The following is a 26,091-nucleotide window of genomic DNA, read 5'->3' on the forward strand; positions in this document are numbered from 1 at the left end:
TAGGCTAGAACTATGTAATAATGAGGTTGGGCGATGGCATATGGGGTTAATGGGTGGAACTATGGGATATTGAGGTAGGGTGATAGGATATGGGGTAGAATTATGGGATATGTTGTAATGAGGTAGGGTGATGGGATATGGGGAAGAACTAGGGAATAATGAGGTAGGGCGATGGGATATGGGGTTACGAGGTAGAACTATGGGATAATGAGGTAGGGCGATGGGTTATTGGGTAGAACTATGGGGTAATGAGGTAGGGCAATGGGATATGGGGTTATGGGGTAGAACTATGGGATAATGATGTAGGGCGATGGGATATGGGGTAGAAATATGTGATAATGAGGTAGGGCGATGGGTTATGGGGTAGAACTATGGGATAATGAGGTAGGGCGATGGGTTATGGGGTAGAAATATGTGATAATGAGGTAGGGCGATGGGATATGGGGTTATGGGGTAGAATTATGGGACAATGATGTAGGGCGATGGGTTATTGGGTAGAACTATGGGGTAATGATGTAGGGCGATGGGTTATTGGGTAGAATTATGGGATAATGAGGTAGGGCGATGGGTTATTGGGTAGAACTATGGGATAATGATGTAGGGCGATGGGTTATTGGTAGAACTGTGGGGTAATGATGTAGGGCGATGGGTTATTGGGTAGAATTATGGGATAATGATGTAGGGCGATGGGTTATTGGGTAGAACTATGGGGTAATGATGTAGGGCAATGGGTTATTGGGTAGAATTATGGGATAATGAGGTAGGGCGATGGGTTATTGGGTAGAACTATGGGGTAATGAGGTAGGGCGATGGGATATGGGGTAGAATTATGGGATAATGGGGTAGGGCGATGGGTTATGGGGTAGAATTATGGGATAATGAGGTAGGGCGATGGGATATGGGGTTATGGGGTAGAATTATGGGATAATGAGGTAGGGCGATGGGTTATGGGATAGAATTATGGGATAATGAGGTAGGGCGATGGGATATGGGGTTATGGGGTAGGATTATGGGATAATGAGGTAGGGCGATGGGATATGGGGTTATGGGGTAGAATTATGGGATAATGAGGTAGGGCGATGGGTTATGGGATAGAATTATGGGATAATGAGGTAGGGAGATGGGATATGGGGTTATGGGGTAATATAGTTTTTATTGTAGAAGATAAATATCTATAAACTGCCGAATTTATCGTTGTTTCTTTTTTTTTTCCACCACCACAGGCTGTCCGTTTGCTTTGCACCTCTGTGGAGAGTTTTTGGGAATCTATTGTGGCTTCTGTAATCCTGCTAGTCGTGCTCTGGCCAGGAGGAAATTGAGGCTTATTGAGTCACATTTACACCCTCAGGTTCTGCTCACATACACTCTATTCATGCTGTCTTGCTCATTGTCTCAGTTTGACTGTAGTAACCCTGACATCCAGAAGAAAAAAAACCCCTGAAATATAGTGAGTGAGGTGTTTGGATATGGTGTGGGAATAAATGATGGCATAGTGAGGTATAGCTTTTCCTCTTCACAGTATTTGTTTTACGGTAGTTGATGGAAACGCGATGATTTGCATTTTCTTTTGTTGACATCATCAGTTGGCTCGAAAGCAGGGGTTTGACCGCAGTGGGAATATAAAGTGAAGAACAAAAGCTGATCAGTTTTACTGTACTAAGACTAAAAGATCATTTCCACACCAGAAACACCAGGTTTATCGTGTGTCACTATTATAAATGACAGCTTTGAAAGATATTATTATTATTACAAGTTTAGAAAATTACAGACCGCACCTTTAACCGAATAATAGGACATATTTATTAATATTAACCGATTAATGGCTGCTTTTCTTCTTATGGACACCAGGTGGCACTAATGTGCGTCATGCTGTGTAATACAAAAGCCTATAATTTTCTCCATTGCCTTCTTATTCTTTTTTTTTTTTACCTTCCTTTTATTTCGAATCTTTCCGTCCTCCATGTTGTTCTGCTTCCTTCCTTCTCTTGCTTGTCGTGTACTTCTTCCCTTCTTCCATTTCCTCCTTTTCCTTTTGTCTTAGTTTACTTCCTTCCTAACAGATCACGTCTGTTTTTACTCCCTCTTCGTCTTCCATTTAGGTTTTTCCTGCATTATTCACAATTTCCTTCCCTTTTTATACCTTTTTTTTTCTTGTTTTCATTCTATTTTCCTTCTGCTCTTTGTCCCGTCTTCTTTCTCGTTCTTTTGTTCATCCTTCTTTTCCTTCTTTATCTGTGTGTGTGTAGAGTGGTATCTAGGTCAGGTGTGTGTGTGTGTGTGTGTGTGTGTGTGTGTGTGTGTGTGAGAGAGAGAGAGAGAGAGAGAGAGAGGAGCTCAGGTAGGCTCTCCAGAGTGCAGTGAAGAGTGCTGATTAAGGAGTCCTCTCTCGTTCTCTCTCTCTCTCTCTCTCTCTCTCTCTCTCTCTCTCTCTCTGTCTCTCTCTCTGTCTCTGGCACATGTGGCATTGCCAGCATCCACCTGCTGAAACCAAACCAGTTGTGCCATCCCACGCTTGCACACACACACACACACACACACACACACACACTCTCTCTCTCGCACACACACACACACACACACACACAAGGTCCCCACGGCTCTGGATTAATCAAACCCAATCAAACATAATCGGCCGTTTAATTGGAATTCTAATGGTCTCTTGATTGCTCAATTAGACTCCAGGGATGAAGGGTGCTTAGAGACAGTTGCTAGGGCTTCTCTCATCTGTAAGCGTTGTCGCTTAGCAGCAGGTCCGTGCTCCCTGTACACACACGCACACACCTAAATACTGAGCCACCAGTCATCAAACCTGTGGCATCAAACTTGATTGCATGTCATAAAAGAATAAAACGGTGTATCTTGGATGCCATGTCGTCTAGAGCGGATGAAACGCGAGAGTCTGTCAGGCCGGTTTGTCATTTCCCCTCATTTCAGCAAGGCTTATAAGGTGAGCGCCTCGACGACTGACCACAGGCACACATATACAAATCCCGTGCTTTGGAGTCTGCATTGCCTTTGTAATTCCCAAATCCAGTGGTTATTTAAAAACACCCAGTGCATCTGTGCTTCGATTGAATAATTACATTCTCCATGCAGTCGGGTTTTAATAAGAGCTGAATCAGCTTGCGTTAAATTCAGTAACCTTAGGACACACACACACACACACGAAACCTCCATGACCTCATAACGCAGCTTTAAAAGCAGGCACTCATGTTTGCTGTGTGTGTGTGTGTGTGTGTGTGTGTGTGTGTGTGTGTGTTACACCCCTTCCATGTAGGTGTCCTTGCTGAAATGATAAATGAAACACGTGACCTCTCTGCCCCACAAACACACCCACTCCGAAAGACATCTGTAATTAGAGCCCCAGCGTTAATTAACATAATTAAGTTCTTCATGCAGAATCACCTATAATTAGATGTTAGCTTGTTAGTGTAATTAACACACTGGCATGACTCTTCCCGGTGTGTGTGTGTGTGTGTGTGTGTGTGTGTGTGTGCGTGTGTGTGTGTGCGTGTGTGTGTGTGCGTGTGTGCGTGTGCGTGTGTGCGTGTGCGTACGTGCCCCTGCACCCCCGTCAGACAGCTTTACACAAAACATAACAGCAACTGGGACACAGGGTGTGGTCCTTACAACTGGCAGTTAGAGTTCTCTGGGTTCAGAGTACACACTCGTTTCACTTTGCTTTGACACTTTTCTGTCAGGCTCGTTTACTTGCTTATTTAACATATTACTTTTCCAGTTTGCTTACCTACATTCCTTCCTTTACTTCCTTTGTTCATTTACATTACTTACTTGCTTTAGTTAAATACCTACTTTGTTTACTGACTCACTTAACTTTACTGACGTGCTTTACTTAATTTTACTTTACATACATTATTTACTTACTCTCTTTATTTACTATACTTATATACTTTACTTAATCTTTATTTACCTTGCTTTATTTACTTTACACATTTACTTTACTTAGTTTACATTGCTCACTCTCTATATGTAATACTTTCTTTGTTTACTTTACTTACATACTTTACTTAATATTACTTTATTTACTTTACATCCATAATTTACTTGATTTCCTTTCTCACTTTAGGTAATATTAACGTTATTTACTTTACTTACTCACTTTGCGTACATGCTTTACTTAATTTGCTTTACTTATTTACTTACTCAGTATATGTAATACTTTCTTTGTTTACTTTACTTACATACTTTACTTAATATTACTTCATTTACCTTACTTTATTTACTTTAAAGATTTACTTTACATGCATACTTTACTTAATATTATTTCATTTACCTTATTTTAATTACTTTACATATATACTTTACTTAATATTACTTTATTTACCTTACTTTATTTACTTTAAAGATTTACTTTACATGCATACTTTACTTAATATTACTTTATTTACCTTACTTTATTTACTTTAAAGATTTACTTTACATGCATACTTTACTTAATATTACTTCATTTACCTTACTTTATTTACTTTAAAAATTTACTTTACATCCATACTTTACTTAATATTACTTCATTTACCTTACTTTTTTTACTTTTAAGATTTACTTTACATACATACTTTACTTAATATTACTTCATTTACCTTACTTTAATTACTTTACATACATACTTTACTTAATATTACTTCATTTACCTTACTTTAATTACTTTACATACATACTTTACTTAATATTACTTTATTTACCTTACTTTAATTACTTTACATATATACTTTATTTAATATACTTTCTCACTTTACTTAATATTTCCCTTATTTACTTCAATGACTCAATTTGCTTAATACTTTCTTTATCACTTCATTTTACTTTATTTGCTCGCTTGTTTACGTTTCTTAGCGTGTTTACGTGCGTTTTGTGTGCGAACAGCGTCACATCAGTTGTGTGTGTTCGAAGGGTACAGCTTACTTATGAAGGACACACAGTAGCTGGGATGCCAGTAGCACGGTGATGTCAGTAACACCGTGTCCTTCAGCAACATCCTTTGAACAATCGCGCGTGTGTGTGTGTGTGTGTGTGTGTGTGTGTGTGTGTGTGTGTGTGTGTGTGTGTGGTATCAGCCTGCCTCAAGCTGACGAACCGAAAGTGAAAAGTCTCAGACCCTTTCTTTAAAGCAGGTCTGTGCCACTACACCACCATGAGGAAATCTGAAGAACTGTTATTGTTGACATTAAGCTACACCTACATGAGTGGCGTTAACGTTTCATACGCTTGCAGCGACTAGCCGTGCGCGGCCCTTTTAACCGAGAGAATCAGGAGAGCGATATTATATCAGATTAGCGTGAATAGCGCAGAGCCTAAAAAGTGTATCGCTGTAATCCCAGTGTTTTCCTGCGAGCTAGTCCAAGAGGCTTAATCACGACTCCAGAGCTCACTGGATTACGCTGAAACTGAGAGGGCTTAATGGGCCTTAGTGTGTGTGTGTGTGTGTGTGTGTGTGTGTGTGTGTGTGTGTGTGTGTGAGACTCCACCACTGACACAATAGTGTCAAATACTTGCAGACGTAAGGACTTCCTTTCACACACGCACACACGCACAAGGATCGAGGCTTGGTCTGCAGAAGGATGTGGTCCTGCCTCTATTTTCCTCACATCTTCATACTAATATTAAATTGTTGTCTGTAAAGGAAATCAAGGGTGATGGAAAAACCTTTTCCAAATAAATATAAATTCAGCAAATGTGTGCGTTATGGATGACCACGATGATCTTTACTGAAGGAGATCATCGTAACAAGAGTTGCATTTTAAAAGTATATTGTACTAAAAAAAAAACAACAACATTATCGTGATCATGCTTATGCTAAAACGAGGTGTTCCGCCGTCTTCGTTAAACGTACTCGTGCTTCCTCCTCAGGGCCGACGAGATCGAGATGGTCATGACCGATCTGGAGCGAGCCAATCAGGTAAGACGTGATCTTTCAGGATGCGAGTTATTAAACCATGAGTACATATCCTGACAGCTGTTCGTTGGCTTAACACGGGAAGCTCTGACCTAATGCGCCGACTTCGCGTCTGCTAGCGAAAGTCGGACTTTTGTATGTTAGGAATGTTTCCGAAAGCAGTCTGAGAAGGACTTTTTATTCAGGGCATTTCGACTCGACTTCCTTTCAACTTACAAAGGAAAACGTCTGCAGAATACTGATGATGATGATGATGATGATGATGATGAGATTCAAGCAGCATATCTGAATGATTTTTGAGTCACATTTTTAAGTAAAGTGTATCATGTCGTAGCCTTAAGTTATATGTTTATAAATACACACTACTGGCGCGTTATGAGACATGTGATTATCAGGCTTGTCGTACACGGAGGCCTTTGATTGATTTTTATCTCAGGATATCGGAGAAATCCTCAGGTCTTTAAAAGCCTGTAAATTGCCAAAAGTCCCGCATCCACCAACGTCAGGAAGCAGACTATTCTACATCTTCACTGCAGGGTGGAGAAAGCATCTGTCAAGTTGATGGGCCCTGGGCCTCGGAGTGGACAGAGCATGCAGGGGTGTCGAGACACATTTTAAGTGCACTTATAAAACTACTGGACGTCTACTCGTGTGTGTGTGTGTGTGTGTGTGTTTGAGTTTGTATATGAGCTGACAGACACGCCCAGCGGTCTGCTGTAGTAGTTAGTGGAAAGTATCGGGAATTTTAACGGGAAATCATCGCGCGTCCACAGAGAGCAGAGACAGCCGAGAGAGAGGCCGAGTCACTGAGGGAGCAGCTCACGTCAGCTAACAAGTCCCTACAGCTGGCCACGCAGATCCAGAAAGCTCCGGATATGGTACCATTTCTTCACTACAGAATGGTGTGGTAGTTCTGAATATGCAAACACTTCCTGTCCTTGGTCATTAATATTGTGTGTGTGTGTGTGTGTGTGTGTAGGAGCAGGCGGTGGAGGTGGTGTCACGCTCCAGTCTGGAGGCCGAGCTGAGTGCTAAGGAGCGGGAGATGGTGCAGCTGGTGGAGGACGTGCAGAGACTGCAGGCCAGTCTGGCCAAACTGCGCGAGAACTCCTCCACCCAAATCAGCCAGCTAGAGCAGCAGCTCAGTGCCAAGAGCGTCACTCTCAAGGTCCTCAAACAAGCCCCAAACACACGCACACACACACACACACACACAGAACATATCCGTCCTGCATAATGAAACGGGTTTCTGTCCCTCAGTGGTCATTTTCAGAATGAACAAGAAGACATAGCTGAGGTGATTAATAAATATAACACACCCTTCTTGACCTCTTTTGACTCACCGATATGTGTGTACATCACCTACATTACAGCGGTTCTTTGGAAGAATAAGGGGGTTATGAGGACGGTGTTTTTCTCAACACGAATACACTTATCATTGGCAGTAGGGACAAATCTACTGTGAATATAAAAAATTTTTTTAAAAAACAACATTTTTTATATATATATAGCACTTTTTGTACTTTAAAACCATGGCACGGTAGATTTCCGAAATATAAACCAGTCAAACGACAACGTAAAACGAATCGTCTGCTTTATAACTTTAAAAGACTAAGATTGTTCTTGCACATGTGGAAAGGTTGGAAGAGTAGACTGACTTTCAGAGCCGGACAATTAGTTTGGGAATAGTCTGACTTTTCATGACTCGGTTTACGCCTTCTAAAAAAAAAATTAAGAACAAAGATAGAAAGGCTAAAAAAAATTAAATAAATAAAATACAATTATGCAGAGGGGAAAAAACTCAGAAAATGCCAGGAATCCTCAAAAGGAGGTCAATTTAAACGAATATCTAACTGCCGCGAAGTAAAAAAATGATAAATATTCAAGTGTCCATTTATTCCAGTAACATAGTTCAAGTGCGTATCTCATTTCCTTTTTCACGATCCAGTTCATTTCATCTAACTATTAAGAAAGGTGGTGGGGGGGGGGGGTTTGAATCGGTTTGAAGAAAATAAATAAATAAATAAATAAATATAACGAAAAAGGTATGGAAAGTTTTCCAGCAGGAAAAAGTCCAGGCACCCCTCAGTAAGACGTACTTTATGTGAAAGTGCATCAGCAAGGTTAATAAATATAATATAACAATAAATAAAGTGAGTTTTAAAGAAATTTATAAATATCCTGGTGTGTATTTTTTGCAGTAACACGATAGATTAAACATTTCCTTTTTTATTTATGGCACAATTCATTAAAAAGCGAAGTGAAAATACGATGTGAACAAATGTTCCGATCTGAAAATGTTTGTTTGTTTTTTTCCAGAAGGAAAAGCTATGAAGTCGAAATGAATCGAGGTTAATAAATGATAAGAAATGATGCTAAAAGTATAACGAATAAAACCGAGCGCAGACTAATAATTTGAACGTTTAAAAAAAAAAAACCTCATTATAGCGACTTGAGTGCTCAGGCCTATAGGTGGCGTATATCCTGCACTTTTTATTAAGCTGATAGAGCACTGTCTGATGAAGGGGGACTCTCCGGAGGGGAAATAGCAAGGGGAAGTCGAAGAAGTCCTCCTTAAAAACAGCGCTCTTTCGTGTTAATAAAGCTCAAGTACATTCGGATTGATGTTTGAGCGCTCCTCCTTTCTACTCTCACTTCTCTCTTTTTTCCTCCTTCCTCATATCCCCGCGTTCCCGGTGCCGCGCACAGCAACTGGAGGAGAAGTTACAGGAGCAGGCCGACTACGAGGAGGTGAAGAAAGAGCTGAGGTAGGAGCTCGGAGCGGCCTCGTTAATTTGCAGCGCATTAAAACGTACAGGCGTAATATGCTTAACGAAGCGCAGCCTTTTCATTAGCCCCCTCATCCACCCTCGGAGTCGTGCTGCAAAATGCCAGATCGGTCATTATGATTAATCAGCGCTCCTATTTGGCATTTGTATATAATAAAGCGTGCGTTGTGAGTGAAAGGATGCTCGGGTAACTAGGTTAGCGGTGCGTAAAGCTCCGACGAGGGCTTATCGGTGCACTGCCGATCTCTGATGGACGTCCAGATTTCCTGACTCGCACGTGTTTATAGATCTTTAGTGAATGGGTTCTTTATTCAAACTGTTTTTTTTGTTTTTTTTTCCTCCCCCTGACGTGCTTTTAAGTCCCGGTGCTGATTGCATCTCTGAAAGCATTCCTTAGCAGTGATCTGATCTGATCTGGCTTGAACACGGTCACGCCTCTTATTTAAACGAATATAATAACAGGAGCATGGATCGGAATTTGGACAGAATTGTGTGCGCATTTATTTATTTATTTATTTATCTGGGGGAGGGGGGATCTGGATGTTTCTGACCCAGCTGTTTTCTCTGCAGTATCCTGAAGTCCATGGAGTTTGGGCCGTCTGACAACGCCACAGCGCAGGTAACTACGACGCTCAGCGATGGTCAGGGAGTAAGGAATCGCTTATCACAGATAAAAGCCTGGCTGAGTTGCTGAAAGCCTCGTAACGTCGGGATCATCGTCGACTGGTAGAACGAGCGTCAGGCTTGAACACTCTGTCAGAACTCTGCCAGAACTTTATAGCGCTTTCAGAAATCCGGGCCCAAGGAAATGAGAAGAAACTGCACCTGATAATAATAATAATAAGAAGAAGAAGAAGAATAATAAGCCTCACACACAAAATCCAAGCACAGCGCAGAAAGGCAGAATCTTTAGAAAGGCAGAACACATAGAAGATAAGTCGTGTTTATTTATTTTATTTTTCCCCCCACACTAGAATTGCACTATGGGTCAAAAGTCTGTGGACACTCGACGGAAACGTTTCTCGTGATCTTTACAAACCTTTTGATCTGACGGTGTGTGATTTAAATGTTTGAAATCGGTGTCGTAGACAAAAATAGAATCGTGCCGACGTTTTAATTTCTTCCATTAGACTAAACTGACATTTTATTTACAAAAAAAAAATATACGTTTTTAATACGGACGACCCGGAGCGAAATATTCCGAAAAGCAGGCGATGAGTGTGGAGCGTCGGTGTGAACTCTTTTAATACTGTTTAAAAAGCATCTCTGGGGAATTCCTCAAGAAATCGCTCGAGAAAATAACAAGAATACATTTCTGGAAATTCGAAACGAAAAGGACGTCTACTTTGAAGATGCTAAAATATTAAATTACTTTGATTTATTTTGGATTTTTTTTTTTTTATCATGACATAATCCCCATAGTTACATTTGTGTTACTCCAGAGTTTTGATGACTTTATTATTATTATTATTATTATTATTATTATTATTATTATTATTCTAAAATGTGGAGGTAAAATAAAATAAAGGATGAGTGTGTGTAAACTTTTGACCGGTAGTGTGTGTTGAGACTTTACAAGGATGTGTGAGTCAAACATCATAAACAGACTGAGCTATTAAAACAGCAGTAACAGGACGGGGCGGAGTCTAGACCAGGAACTGAACCTAAACAAAGTAAAAGAGCTGTGTGTGTGTGTGTGTGTGTGTGTGTGTGTGTGTGTGTGAGTGTGTGTGTGTATTCCAGAGCGAGTTAAAAAGTCAAGACGTTTAACTGATTTCTGTGTTAAAGACTCGTGTGTTCTGTATTATACACTGAATATTATATTACATTACATTACATTATACTACAGTTGCAATCAAAATTATTCACCCCCCCCCCCCCCCCCCCGTTGCGAATCAGGTTTATTGTCAAAATTGATAGACTTTCAGCTGCCAGAAGCTCCCCATCGTGTTTGCAGCAGGTCATAACAGCAGAAGGATGCTCTACTAAGCACTCAAGATGCTCGCCATGAAGGGGTTGAATAATTTTGAAACTGGAGAAATCACTGTAAGTCGCATTTTCAGTTGAATTTGGGGAAACCACTTGACGCGCTCGTCGTGTCGAACTATTTCCCTCGCTTTTGTTTGATTTGTTCGTCGCAAACAGCTGAAAGTTGAACGTCGGCCTCGCTCGCACTCGCTTCAGCGTTCACATCACACGTCGGAGTAGGAGAAAATGTGATCTCTTTGACCGTGGCATGGTTGTGGGTCCCAGACAGGCTGGTTTGAGCGTTTCAGAAATTGCAGTCTCTAGAGTTTACATCCAGTGAGCAGCAGTTCCGCATGCGGGAAGCAGCTTGTCGATGAGAGAGGTCAGGAAAGCTAGGGTAACTCAAACGGACCACTCTTTACAACCGCGGTAAGCAGAAAAGCATCTCCGAACGCAGCGCGCCAACAACCAGTGCCACGGTTAAAGTCGCTGAGATCACACTGAACGCACACCTCTTTGTACTCTGACTCTGTTCCTCCATCTCAGGACTCGTCTAAACCGCTGGAGGTGTTACTGCTGGAGAAGAACCGCAGTCTTCAGTCCGAGAGCGCGTCGCTCCGCAACGCCAACACCGAGCTGAGCGGTAAGTCTGTCCTCAAGAGCTCGTCCGGGCGCAACAAAGGATGCACAGCACGCAGAAAGTTAGTTTCCATGTCGAAAATCCGCTCGTGCGTACGTTTTCTTATAATAAACACCTGTGTACACAGTTCGGGGTTTTGGCGTACACTCCTACAGTCAAACGGGGAACGTGGTCGATTTCAAATACAAATAATGCACACTGAGGTATTACTTGGGTATTATGGGATGTTTTACCCAAGAGATGGTGGGGAAAACGGTGGAACAGGTTAATGCTGTTAAAATGGAGACACTTATTTTGAGCTGTTTTTCCTGTCAGGGGGAAAGAGGGGAAAAAAACGGCGCACTTCGGCACTTCTCTGCATTACTCATGCCTCTTTTGATAATTGCTCATCAGCAGATGTGCGTTGACATTTCGAGCAGGACCGACTGTAGTCCCGCCTTCTCTCTTCTCTTCCCCTGTGATGTCTCGATCATAAATAAATGCATACGCTTGCTTACTTACTTACCGACCACTTTATTAGGAACACCCGCGTTCGCCTCCTCGTTCGCGCGGTCATCCGTTCAGCCAGTCGTGCGGCGTCAGCGCGGTGCTTAAAATCACGCAGATAGGGGTCATGTTCACATCGAATATCAGAACGAAGGGGAAAACGTGTGTTCTTAGCGAGTTAGACTATCGCACCGCCTTGGATCGCTGTTCTTGGACTCGGACAGGAGCTGAACCCGATGCGTTCTTCAGCTGTCGAGGTTCGGCGTCTTGAGATGCTTTTCCGCCACTCGATGAAGCTCTTCACCTCTATCTGCATTGTATAGTGCTCCCACGTGATTGGCTGATTGTATAACAGCACGAACGAGCAGGTGTAAAGGTGTTCCTAACAAAGTGTTCCTAATAAAGACATATATAGAGTCGTACACTTTTATATGCGTTACTCTACCCTGCTTTGCTATTCGATAAGTTAGTGTCATACGAACACATCTCCTCAGACATACAGGGTTCTATTCTGTCCTACATCAGGGTTTTTATTTATTTATTTATTTATACTGTTTTTTTTTTTTTTTTAAACTGCTTGTGTTTCACAAGCTTTGACATTTAACAATGTTGGTTTGCATGCATGAGTGGATGAGAAAAATGTTAAGAGCGTTTGCTTCGGGGCTGCATAAACAGGATATTTACATAGCGCTCAGAGCCTTGCATAAAATTACCATAATTGACAGGTCGCTACGGCCTAACCTCATCACGTCCCTCTAATTTAAAGCGCCCTTTGGTCGTTTGCGTACACGAAATGGATTTGTTGATTATTCTGATTAACATCCACTCTTCCAAAAAGAGATCCTTTTTAAGGGGTATTTAGCGAGGCTTTTCACAGGAGCGTTCGCGTTCAGGTAGGTAGGGGCTTCGTTTTCCGTCGTACCTCATCGTCGTACTCGGACACGTCGCGCAACGTGAGATCCATGGATAAACCGTTGTTGGTTTTTGTTTTTCCCGTTCTTAAATTTTCCCCTCGAACTATTCACCTCCGAGAACCGTCCACCTGTGTTAAGATCTCAAGTGTACCAGTTTCTATTCGACCTACAGCGGCATTTGAATATTTAATCGGTTCGCATGAGGTCATACAATGAATATTCACCATTTTAACACATAACCTTTATGAAAACTGTGCAGTCTTGCTGATGTTCAGGGTTTGTTTTCCCTCTAGTGATTCCTACCACCCTGCTTTCTTTCTTTCTTTATTTAAATTTTTTTTTAAACAAAAAGTTTTATTGTGTGTACTTAACAACGCTACAGTGGCTTGTTAAATAGTTTTTAAAATATAATCACTCGGAGAACTGAAAGAGTCAGGAAGACTTCATCGGCAGAGACTGTTTTGCGGTAACGAGCTTGAATCCCGTCAGCCGTGTAGGAGGAGGAACGGGAACGGACTTTGATAAAGTCAGAGTTGGCCAGCAGAGTTGCACTGCTTCGACAGCCTGAGCCAAAGACTGGATGTTTTTTTCGTTTGTTTGGTGTTTTTTTTAAAAGCACCTGTTCTGCCTCTCCTCACCGACGACAGCGGATCTGGATGGCAGTGTCACTTTGCATGGTGGCCATTATTGTGTCAGAAGTCTTTGTCCTTCCATGCTGTTGCTTACAAGAAAGGTGCAAACTACAAATGCATGGGCGGTTTGTCTGGGGGGCTTGGCAAAAAAAAAAAAAAAAAAAAAACACCTATTAATACAGATTTATAATCTTTTCTGTTTTGTACATTAAAATAAATAGCAAAAAAAAAAAAGAAAAAAAAGAACACCTTGTCTTTTGTCAGACCCCTTTTTCTTTTTTTGTTAACTCCCCCATAATGCATTTTGTTTGCCCTTTCTTGTAGGGTCAGCCAGCCAGAAAGTGAAAGAAGAGACCGCGCCACACGTCCCCACCTCTGTCAACTCAGCCCCACCCCCTCCCGCCCCTTCTCCACTCCTGGGTCGCCCAGGTATAGGCCCGAACTCTGCCGGCCCGCCCCCGGAGTCACCTACTGCTAGCAGCGCTAATGGCGGACATGCTTTCTCACCAGCGCTGGACCTCTACGGTACCGCTTTCCCCCTGGCGGGTAAGGTGGCACTGGGCTCACTGCTGCAGCGCCAGCTCATGCACACCTTCTACTCCAAAGCGCTGCAGGACTTCAGCCACACCCACTACACGCCCCTGGCACTGGCACCCGCTCCCCCGCGTCAGCCCTGTGCCAGCCCGGATACCAACGGCACGGCGCCGTCGCCCAGCCGCTCAGAGGGCGCGGGCAGCGCTTCCGAGGGTGAGGATATGGACACGGCAGAGATCGCACGCCAGGTCAAAGAGCAGCTGATCAAGCACAACATCGGGCAGCGAGTCTTCGGGCACTACGTGCTGGGCCTGTCGCAGGGGTCCGTCAGCGAAATCCTGGCACGCCCCAAACCCTGGAGCAAGCTCACCATCCGCGGCAAGGAGCCCTTCCATAAGATGAAGCAGTTCCTCTCGGACGAGCAGAACATCTTGGCGCTGCGCAGCATCCAGGGCAGGCAAAGAGGTGAGTGCTACCTCTCCTAAATCAAACACTTTTTTATTTTCCTATAGCTTAAGTCTGATATTAGCAACATGCCTTATCAGTCATCAAGGTCACAAGAGAGGTCTGCTTGTGCCTTTTGTAAATGCTGTTTGATAGGAAGGTGGGTCGTCGTGTCGGTACGGGAGGGGCATCACACACACACCACACCCATTTCTTATCACATTCTACCTTCACCTGCAGTCGTTTAACCTTTTCCTCCCTGTTCTCTAATACAAAACTAGATAGACATGTTGCTAATGATTTGATTTGAGCTACACAAAAGCAGTATAAATTCAAGCATGTTCTCGAACACCTGTAAGTCGTCGTTAGGCATGTCGGCGTTCATCAACCGACGAATCAGATTTAGTGCCGAGCATGCCGTGTCATCGTGACCTGAGAACGCAGAAGACTGTAACACATTACTACGTTATGGTCTGGGGATTAAAACTGGCATTTCCGGTTAATATTCTGAATCGACTTAATGAACCAACAATTGCTGCTTTGAAGTTTAGAGAAGTACAGCGTGTACCGTATACCATGACCGACTGGTTTCTCCTCCTGTGCGTATCGATTCAACTGTCAGATTAGATCCTTCCCATCTTTTCCATCACAGCTCATTTCCGCATGACCAAGCTTCCGATCGTCCTTCAGGCTCCGCCGGCTGTCCTCACCACACGCTAATCCATACCGAAACCTTTTACCCGTCAATAATATCGACTAAGAGGGAAGGTAACGGTAAAGTCCGGGGAGTTTTTGTTCCACGTCACCTGCACCAGTCTGTACTGAGCTAGGATCATCTTAATGATCAAAAGTAAAGTGTCCAAACTGATCTCAGGTCAACGTCAGGATGCGTTCTGGGTGCGCTTCCAGCTGAGTCAAGAACCTGGGAAGAGTCGGGTTGGGTTGGGTTGCATTTGATAGAAGGAGAAGGTCTTGGAGTGGAGGCCTCGGGGAAGTAACTAGGCTTGACTCCTGCAATGGCCAGTGATTCTCACTAATTTTAGTTAGAGTATCTCCCAAAAATGTTTACTTAAAAACTGCGATGGCCACGCCTTTAAAATCCGAGGTCTAAAGTCGTCTGAGGTCTAACCTTGCAGTCGTATGTTTATTTTCCATGTTTGCATTTAGAACTGTCTTTCCTTTGACACAGTGTTCTGTTTGAAAGATAACGTTACCCCAGTCCTCACGTCAGACATGTCATTTGAAATCCTTAGTGGTCAAGCATGCCTCGAAGGTATTCGCCTGAACCGGTGAACCGGACTCGGAACATCCTCGGTAGCTGCTGTTTTAAATTTTATTTATTTATTTTTTTGGCGTGGAACACTTGAATCAGGTCCATTGTCAAGTCATTTCCAAACCCGTTCTCCACTCCACCCTTTTGACCGTGCTAAGCGTTCGACGTTCCGGTCAACCACACGTACCTTCTTTCATCTTGTCGTCCATTTTTTTTCTTCCCTGTCGTTTATTTTGACAGAGAGCCCAGGCCAGGCGCTTAGCCGCATGTTTCAGGAAGGCCCGAAGCGGAGAGCCGGCTCGGAAGGCGCCCCGCGGACAGGTGTGTCCCCTAGTCCATTTTTTTTTTCTCCCCCTAGTTTATTAGATAGTTTATTAATTGTGGCCAAGGTCCCCTTGTGGCTGGTGACGTCCCCGTTGCCTTTCGCGCTCTTATAATTGGTATAACTATGGCCGTAGTGTTCAAGTATAGGTTTGAAACTGAAGCTTGTGTCAGTGCCTAAAGCCAGTTGTTTTTTTCTTCTTCGTTCAGTGTGTATAATAGGATAAAATCAGATAGAGAGGAAAAATAACTGACCTTGATACCGAGTCCTCTCGACTCACTATCTCACTTAGTTGTGCGTGGTGTCTAATGTCAGGTGGCGTGGAATCTTAAGGTCAACCACGATTGCATCTGCACCTAAAGAATAGCACAGGGAAAAAAAAAAAAACGCTTAGGTTTTTATCCTCTGTGGGTTTTTCAGTAAGTTCTTTCCTGTGGTGTTTCAAATGGATCACAGGCACCTCCTGTGCAGCGCTCACCACATTGACTGCCTGATTGACGTCAAGTCAAATTCCCAATGTATAATTTAGGTATTTTAATGAGGGCCCATTTGTGAGGGCTGGGTGGCGTCAAATAGCCCTCTCTAACAAGCGGGTGTTACACAAATACCTTACTCGGTCAAATAAACACGCCAGGCACTGGTGGCCCAAAACTAATATTTGAAGCCACAGGGAAGACTTTCAAACTGTGATAAAAGTATATTGTTGAATAGATGGCTTACAAGGGAGGACCGTGTTTTAAAGAACTCTGGTGGTTGGCTTGAGCACGGCTGGATTCCACTTTACATACAGCCTGTTACTGCTAGAACATGCCCTCCATCATTTCGGATGTTAGGACACGCGCACCCGTTTTGAAATGTCCTAGATAAAGGAGCAGCTCATCAGGTGGATGTTAAAGCAATAAAAATCGATATATATATATAAAGGTTCTCCACAAGTTCACAGTGGCTTACTCTGATTTATCTTGCTGTTGTGTATACTCATCTTTTCCTCCATTTCCTCTACCTTTTCCTAGGCAACATCACCACCCGTATCCGCACACCCGAAAGCGGCTCTGACGAAGCCATCAAGTCCATCCTGGAGCAAGCCAAGCGTGAGCTGCAGGTCCAGAAAGCAGGCAAGTCTTGAGCTCCTCTCCCGTTCCTCCAGAAACTAGTTATTAAAGTTCCGAAATGGCGTCCTAACTTGCTTTTGTTTCCCCGTCGAACAGCTGACACGACACTGCCTCCATCCTCATCCAGTGGAGGAGGAGGAGGAGGAGGAGGAGGAGGTTCGGACGAGGCCATCCGCTCCATCCTGGAGCAGGCACGGCGCGAGATGGAGGCCCAGCAGACGTCCTTGTCGTCCTCGTCTTCATCATCGTCCTCTTCCTCCATCTCCTCCTCCCTGTCTCAGTGCGATCTCTCGTTATTGTCGCCCAAAGTGTTGGCACCATCGCCACTGGGCGCCCCCCTGACCGCCTACAGTTCTCTGGCGCTGGGCTTGAAGAAGCCTCCTCTTCTGATTTCCTGTTCATCCTCCTCACCCTCCTCACCTTCTCCGTCCCCTTTACTCGACTTCAGCGGCATTAAGAAGGAGCGTCCGGCATCTCCAGGCCAGGATGGAGCCTCCAGGGTTCAGTGGAGGGAGCAGTGGTGGAACAACTCGCAGCAAGAGCGCAGAGCAACCGGCCTGCCCGACGAGAACCACAGCATGGAAGACTCCAAGGAGGTAAGGAGACCCGATTTGACTTTGTTATGGACAGGTAGCAGATTGGTTCTGAGGAAGACGACTGATGTGCATGGCTATTGGAAGCACGTCGTACTTGTGCATGGCTAAACATTATTCTGTAACAAGGCTAACGGGTAGCCCAGAGCCTCCGTTGCTTTACTGTGCATGGCAAGAGGGAATGGCTTTGAGTGTTACTGCTTCCTGAAGTTTCTGAGTGTTGTATGAACCTATAGATATCATTATTTTGGGTAAGTCTCTGTCCTAAGAGCCAGAAGGTTGTGAGCCTCCTTTTTTTTTTTGTGCAGGGACCCTCCCTTTATTCCTTCCGTACCAAACGTTTCACAAATCAATGGACTCTTCGAAGCCACTTAGCGACCATGTATCCACCCACTCATTAAAAAGCTCAAAGAACGTAGATCTGTTCCTGACAATTGAGGGTGTGTTCACACTTGTACTTTCCTCAGAACTGAGGCAATCAGTACAGTCCAGAGAACCAGTCTTTGGTCTCATTGGAACTGTCGGTCTGGCGTTTTACTTTAAGTTAACAGGGGTCTCTTTCGGCTTTTACGGTAGCAGCGAAGGGGATGTTGTGGTCCACAGACGAGGCGTAACACCTTCTCGATATATGGCGTGAAGGTATCTTTCGAGCACAAGTTGAAATTAATCTTGAAATAATTTTGTCTACGAGAGCCAAATTGATCAAGGTTTGGAAGAGATCCGTCCTTGCAACTATAACATCCTCCCCAGGAACGAGGCCACAGTCGGTTCCGGTACAGCCGCAAGTACGAAAACGCCCTTGATGACGAGCTAGAGAGAGATTCTGAGTGAAATGTCACGTGCACAGAGCTGTGACGACGGAGCTGAATCTCAAACATTTGAGGAAAACGCCGCTGCAGAATGGTGCGTTTATTCGTGTAGTAAGTTTAAATGCGCTACTGTGAGATCGGACACCGTTCTTGCGAGTGGGCTTGTTTAGCATCGGTACTTGCCTAATGAGCAGATGTGAGCACTCCAGATGAAGACGCTTGCTAATCGCTAGCTTGCGAATAATGAATGAAATCGAGCGTTGAAAATGAAATCGTTATCCTGCTACCTGAGTAATTTAGTTACCCGAAAATAATATATATATAATAATAAGGTTGACAGTAATGTTTAAAGTGGTATTGTCCACTGTGTAGCCTGCAAAATGGCCTTGGTTGATGTTCCTGTTCCCCACGATGCTACGATCTCCTACCCTGTACTGGACGGTACTGACTGATGCTGGCCCCTCCCCTCTTTGTGTGTCTCTGTGCCAGACGCCCCCCCGGCTGCTCGATGCCCCTCAGTACTGGAGCGAGTGGCACCACGCCGGCTCCGCCTACCCAGAGCTCAGCGGCACCCGCGTGCCAAGGCCGGCCAGAGCGCCCGTGCCCCCGCTGGCGCCCGAGCAGTGCCAGCTGTTCTCATGCCGCGAGCTGGACACGGTGGAGCTCACCCAGCTGGTCAAAGAGAAGCTAGCCAAGAGTGGCGTATGCCAGCGCTTGTTCGGAGAGAAGGTCTGCGTGCCCCTGTCTCCCTTACTTTCTCTCTCCTCTCTGTCTCTGCATCCCTAACTTCCTTACCCCCCACTTACCATCTCAGCTAACACCCACTAACTCCCTCTTCCTACTCACACACTGTCTGTAAAAATCTGCTCCAGCAGAACGGCGAAATCCGTCTACAATTGTGCCAGTCGGTTAAATCTGAGATTTCAGCGCCAAATCTCGGTTTAAACTCGGCAAGTGTGATCGATGAGAAATCGTTGCAGTCTGTTTTGATGGAACTAGTGTTCCTTCTACGAACGAAGCGTTCCTCAGACGACCACTCTGTTTTTTTGGGTTTTTTGAAGGACGCTAAAACACGTCGGTTCCTTTCGCCGCACGTGGCTCAGTCATCCACAAGAGACCCAAACGCTCCCGTCCTTGTCCTTCAGGTCCAGTACTGCAGTCCACGTTGAACCGGATTCCATTACGTCACAATGCAAACCCAACTGCTTTCCTATGGGCTGCCTGATGCAATAACCGCATGAGTTGAGGTTAAATTCGAGCTTGTTCTCACAGAGTTTGTGCGTTAAGACTGGCTTACCGAATCTGAATAGGAAGACAGTCTCAGTAGCAGTCTCGCGTTCCTCTCGACCAAAGCCCCGGGGAATTTAAACGCGTGACTGCGGACGCGATAAGCACGAAGAAGTGATGCCTTTTCAATATCTACTTGGACTTCCTCTGCCTTTTTAATGTAAAACGGATGGGCTAGTCTCGGGTACAGCTTGCATTAGGTGTCCCCCTCATCACCAGTCTTACTTTTATCAAAACGACGCTTTCCTGCTTTAACAGTTTGAGCAGACTAGCGAGTCGGAAGCCAGCTAGCAAACAAAGCTAACCTGTAAACGTAGGTAAACTAGTCTTGGATGATCCATGTAGGGTTCATTTCTTTTCTTCTCTTTTCTTTTGTGCTTGCGCCGTCATGCTTTGTTTTTCTCGACTGGTTTGGCGGGCCGCGAGTCTCGTTTCCGTCTAGTACGTTTCACTTATTTGTACTTTCTACCGGGTGTGTACTGTTTAAACCTGGGCTAAGCTTGTACGAAGTAAAGGCTGCGCTTCTCTCTAGGGTTTTTCATTTGGTGATGTGCACGTTACTAACTGTTCACTCCTGATCTAACCCGAACGCATGGTCACTGACAAGCATTCGTGAGGCTTTTTGGGGGGGGGGGGGATTTTTTGGTCAAATACGACGCCCATGTTAACAATATAGTAACGTCTTTTCTCAATTGTGTCTGATTCAGGTACTAGGACTCTCTCAGGGGAGCGTAAGTGACATGCTGTCTCGTCCCAAACCGTGGAGCAAGCTGACCCAGAAAGGTCGCGAGCCCTTCATCCGGATGCAGCTGTGGCTCAACGGCGAGTTGGGACAGAACTCGGTGACTCAGCCGGGACAGACGCAAGGTAAAGCGTTAATTGCGGGCGTGTTTAATGCCCAGCGTTCACTGCCTAGTCGAGTTTGCCGAGAATTTCCAGAAACGTATTCTCGGCGTTTTCTCGCCCGATTTCTTGAGGAATTTCCCTGAGATGCTTTTTAAACCGTATTAAACGAGTTCCCACCGACGCTCCACACTCATCGGCCGATTTTCGGAATATTTCGCTCCGAGTCGTCCGTTTAAAACAATATTTTTTTCTGTAAATAAGATGTTAGTTTTCTAATGAAAGAAATAATTACGTCGGCACGAGTATATTTCTGTCTGCGACACCGATTCCACACATTTAATCACACACCTTCAGATCAAAAGCTTTTTAAAGATCATGAGAAACATTTCAGTCGAGTGTCCACAAAATTTTGACCGGCGAGGTATTTTAAAAAAAAAAAAAAAAAAAAAAAAAAAAAAAGACATACGGCACCTTTAAAATGTCACGCGTATTCAGAAAACCGGCAGTGTGATTTGAAAACCCTATACGAGGCAGAGGTGTTGTTTTGGTTATTGACGACTAGCGGGCCTGTATTAGCGTCATCCGTCTTTCTCGGCACGCTGGAAAGAAAAGGAAAAAAAAAAACCCAAACGTACGTTTCAATATACTGAAGGTCACGAGGTCGTCGTCCGTCACGACGCGCTCCGTCCCAGGGGAGTCTGCTTCACACTCTGTCTGGATACCCAAATTGGTTTTCTGTCACACTCACTCAGACACGTTTCTCCTTTCTCTCCTCCGTCCGGGTGTTTAATAAATCTTTCTCATTTGTCACACTGTAGTTCAGTCCTTATTACATACACTGTTTCCTCTGGCGCTTTACATGTGCACACACACAGCCCAAAGGACAGATTAATACACGCTTCCTTGATGCTAAGCAATCCCAGAGCTAAATCCAGCACACACACACACACACACACACACCAAATGTGCTAATATGCTAGTATATAGTGTACTATAGTATCGTAGTACTGTATAACAAGCTGTACAGAAAATATTGTGCTTCTCAAATAGAAGTTTTTGTTATTCCATACCGATACATCATCCCGACCCTAATACACGTGAGATTAAGAAGGAAATAATAAAAAAGCGCAAGTATGACAGGAAAAGCGACAGAGACGGGTTAAATGAAGCAGGGAAGCAGGCTTCACCCCAGGCCACACTGCTCGTTTATTATTATTTTTGGGCAGTGGGGGGGATGGACAGAGAGATGCAGGAGCAATGGAGAGGAAGATGAGCAGAACGAATCCAAAAAGGCTCTATAGCGCTGCCCTAATCAATTACTCCCATGGTAACACTGATGCACGGTAATTACCCAATCCCCCCAGCCTACCATTCTCCAGTCGCTCATTTACATGCAAATGATCGGCCAATCGCAGGCCACGCTGAATGGATTAGCGGTGAGAGGACCCGTGTCTTCATGTCCAGGCTCTTAGATAGGCTCCAACCAGAATCTTTACCTAATTGATATCACAGAGAGTGTAGGAATTCAAATCCAGGCGTATTAAAGGAGTACTCCTCTTGTTTGTTTGTTTGTTTGTTTGTTTGTTTTTGTTGATTACAGTGTACCACTGTACAGTCCCTCCAGGATTCAGCGATTTTGCGACCGCAGAAATTAACGTAAAGCCAAGGGGACACCGCGATATTCGGAGGAGCTTGCCGTTCGTTTGTTTTGTAAATCACCGCAGATTTTGGCCGAGGCACGTCATGTGAAGTCATCGCGACACGCATTCGGTTAAAGCCCTCATCGATACATGAATAGAGCGAAATGGTCTCATTTACCAACGAGCATCAACGCAAGACAGTTTCGTACGGTCGTGATTTCGACAATCCGAGTAGTTTTCCGAACCAAAAAATAAGCACAAAAATCTCAGTAAAAAAAAAATCCGCAGCGTTTTTGGCAGCAACAATCACAAAAAAAAAAAAAACCGGCACAGCTACGTCGGTACCACTTCCCTTACCTCTCAACGAGCCGATTAAACAGATTTCGAGCTTAGTCTGTGGGCAGAGGTAGCTTAATGGTTAAGACCTTGGACTACTGATGGGAAGGTTGTGAGTTCAAATCCCAGCACCACTAAGCTGCCACTGTTGGGCCCTGGAGCAAGGCCCTTAACCCTCTGCTCAGATGTATAAATGAGATAAATAAATATATAATATACATTTGAGATGTTTTAGACCGGGGTTAGGTTGAAAAATCCTGAACTATTCCTTTAATGTGGGCCTCAGGCCATACATACGGAATAAAACACTTTGAGTCATGCTGTTCTAGGAAAACAATCAACGACTGGGGTGGTGTGATTGCCCGTGACGGTGATTCTTTTCCAGTAACGACATGACTCAAAGTGTTTTCTTCCTCTTATACTACAGAAATTTTTCCCAATGATTCAAATGTTTTGATTAACGAACGAACCACGTCATACGTTTTATTTATTTTTATCCGTTTCCAAATGCATTTAATGTCGCGTAACGTCCACGAGACAAGTTAATACACTCCTGTCGTGCAGCACTCCCTGAAGTCCTGAAGACTTTCCCGTGTCGGAAAAACGCGCCGATACCGGAGACGCCGTCAAAAAATTTGCCCGGCGTGGTGTTTTAATCTGTTCATGCGCAGCATCTTCCATACAAACCCTGTGGAAGCTGTTACTATAAACACAATAACGTATTCACACTCGTTCAGCAGTGCTGTGGGAAAAGCACCGGTGAAGGTGTATCATAAAAGCTTGCGTGCGTGTGTGTGTGTGTGTTTTGATCACGTTAGCGCTCTCGTGTGTACGTTTTCGGTGCTGCGGAATTAAAGCGGTGTTTCTCCTGGGCTCCTCGCGTCTCGAATGTAGCCGACTGGGGAAAATAACCATGGCATGAAAAGACGGTTGTCTTGTATGGGAAGCTCAGACGTGTGTACACACACACACACACACACACACACACACACACCCAGCAGGCTGCTGTTCATAGGTCAGAGTGCCAGGCTTTGCCCCAGCACCCATCACTCGCACCCCAACCCCACTCGGCAGAGCCACATGTCAGCATCCAGCATGTTGCAGCAGCGTCTGATCGAAAGTGACTAGCCCTCGCTCCCTCTTTTTCCTCTCTCGCTCTCTCCGCGGCGTGGCAGGAAGCTAATCGAGAGTGACGGCTTCCCGTGACTGTTCGCTTGTGGACTGCTTGCGGAACAGGACCGCCGAAAGGGACAGAGGAACGAGTCGGGGGGGGGCGGAGGAGAGCGTTCTAGCTTTGTGTCGCTTTTATATCCTGTAGTGACACTGCAACGAATATTGTGTTTTGTTTTAGAGCGAAAACAACGAGAAATAAAAACCGTAAGAGTCGACATTTGTTTATTCCAAAAAAAGCAATCGAGAGAAGTTAGTCGTGTGGTCACTGACTTTGGCCTTGGATATAGACAGATGGACTCCTGGCTCGTGTGTGTGTGTGTGTGTACACAGTCCAAGGCCAGCAGCTGTCCACAGAACACACAGCCATCAAGTACACGCTAATTGAAGACAGAATGTTCCTCCGAGTATCTCTCCGAGCCGTCCTTCAGGACACGGCACGCCGTCAGTGCGAACAGTTCTGTCATATTCGCGTAGGGACGAGGATCTTTATACGACTAACCGATTAAATAAACCTCAGGTGCTCCGTGTTCACAATGACGCAAGCAGTGAAGACGTGTCTGTGAAGAGTCATGCTCGGGCCCGAGTTTTCCCAGACGTTTGTTTGTAGAAGGCGTCTGGGATGATTATGACTGGTTTGAGCGGGATCAGAGATCTCTGTATACACAACAAAAACCTTATTTGCGTAACGTGCGACGTGTACGTCTCGGATTGCTTTAACCATTATTATAAGGTGCTCGGTCCAGGGCTACATGCCAATCAAGGGAAGTGATAGTTTACCTAAATACATAAATAAATAAATAATTGCTTCCTGGAGTTTTTTTTTTTTTAACTCATTTTTAATACCACGTATCGACGGGTCATTTGACAGACGAACATCAGGGAACGCTGGTACAAGTCCTGACTGAAAAATATATACGATAAGTATATGGAACGGGGGGGGGGGGGGGTTTGTGCCAGAACGGCGAGCGTAAACTTGCGGAGAGTAAACGAAAACTCTGGCAACGCGTTCATAAACCATGATTAGAAAACTGTTAAAGAACGCTGATTATTCGAAGACCATGTTAAAGTTTCAGAGGGTTTTTCTTCTTTCTCATGGTATGTACAGCGCCCTCCACTAGTATTGGCACCCTTATGAGGTAAATATGAGCACAGAAGGCTGTGAAAAAATTTGTCTTTATTGGTTAACCTTTTGATCTTTTGTTCCAAAATACTCACAGAAATACTCTGCTTTCATGGAGATCAAACAATTGCAAACACAACACAGGTTTAGAAAATATATATATATATATATATATATATATATATATATATATATATATATATATATATATATATATATATATATCTTTGTTAAATATGTGCATTTCGTTTCTTGAAAATTCCTTTGCCCAGAAGCCCCGCCCCCTCTCACCCCGTCTCAACTCCCCTGCTTGAAAAATGCACCGCCGTAGCGTTCGTCACTTTCCGTCGAGGTAAACCGAGAAGGTTTCGAGTTTTTCCGTGGGAAATAAACTCCATCAACGTACGCTTGACTTTGCGAAGGTTACACAACATCAGTTAACTATATGTTTATTAGGGCCGCACCCAGTACTACAAGAACTACTCGTTATTCCTCTCCAGGATTCACATTTCTGCATTTCATCTCGCGTAAGAGACGGCATGAACAATTTCCGTCCCCCCTACCCCACCCTCACACGATGCTTATTCTGTCCTTCAGAGGGCACGCCGAAAACATCAGGCAGCTGCAGTCCGGCCCCGGAGTCGCCGCTCAGCTCGGCCGAGGAGTCCGTGAAGAGCGGCGGCGATCCACTCGGCAGCGCGCAGGCACCCGTTCCCGAGCCGTCCCCATCCGGAGAGCCGGTGGAGGGCTCGCAGCCCGGTACCCCGCTACCGCTGACCAACCTCACACCCTCCGGGCTCAGCATACAGGAAATGGTGGCCATGTCGCCGGAACTCGACACCTACGCCATCACCAAGAAGGTCAAGGAGGTGCTCACTGACAATAACCTCGGTGAGTAAAGAAGACGACACGGTTTTTATCGTGCATTGAGGGGTTTCCAAAAATTTTGCACAGATTATTAGCTACTACTTAGGTGTACCTTAATAATAAACACACCCTGTTTACCCCTGCTTGTGTGGCCCTTCCAACAAGCCAGGCGTAGACACTGTTCAAATCCATGGGAACGTTTACATATATTCATACTGGCACATGTTGCTTTGAAAAGTTCTCGGGACACGAATGATGAAAGGGCAACAAAAACCAAAACCTGTGAGATCGATGAGAAACAGATTCACACAGACAACCTTGTTGTACTTAAATATGCAGTCTTCTACAATCATAATAGAGTTCACGTTCACGTCCAGATCATTGCTCTTATA

At 44.4% G+C, this 26,091-nt stretch overlaps 1 protein-coding gene across 1 annotated transcript in view; it reads left to right on the top strand.

Annotated features, from left to right (window-relative positions):
* cux1b (cut-like homeobox 1b) overlaps positions 1-26,091 on the top strand; it is a 166,502-nt gene that overhangs the window by 112,796 nt on the left and 27,615 nt on the right. Inside the window, 6 exon segments of the mRNA XM_053651364.1 lie at positions 5,869-5,917; positions 6,688-6,792; positions 6,894-7,082; positions 8,624-8,682; positions 9,274-9,322; positions 11,218-11,314. Coding sequence (XP_053507339.1) covers positions 5,869-5,917; positions 6,688-6,792; positions 6,894-7,082; positions 8,624-8,682; positions 9,274-9,322; positions 11,218-11,314 — 548 coding nt within the window.

This window comes from Ictalurus furcatus, chromosome 20 (genome assembly GCF_023375685.1).
Source record: "Ictalurus furcatus strain D&B chromosome 20, Billie_1.0, whole genome shotgun sequence".
Classification (NCBI taxonomy): Eukaryota; Metazoa; Chordata; class Actinopteri; order Siluriformes; family Ictaluridae; genus Ictalurus; species Ictalurus furcatus.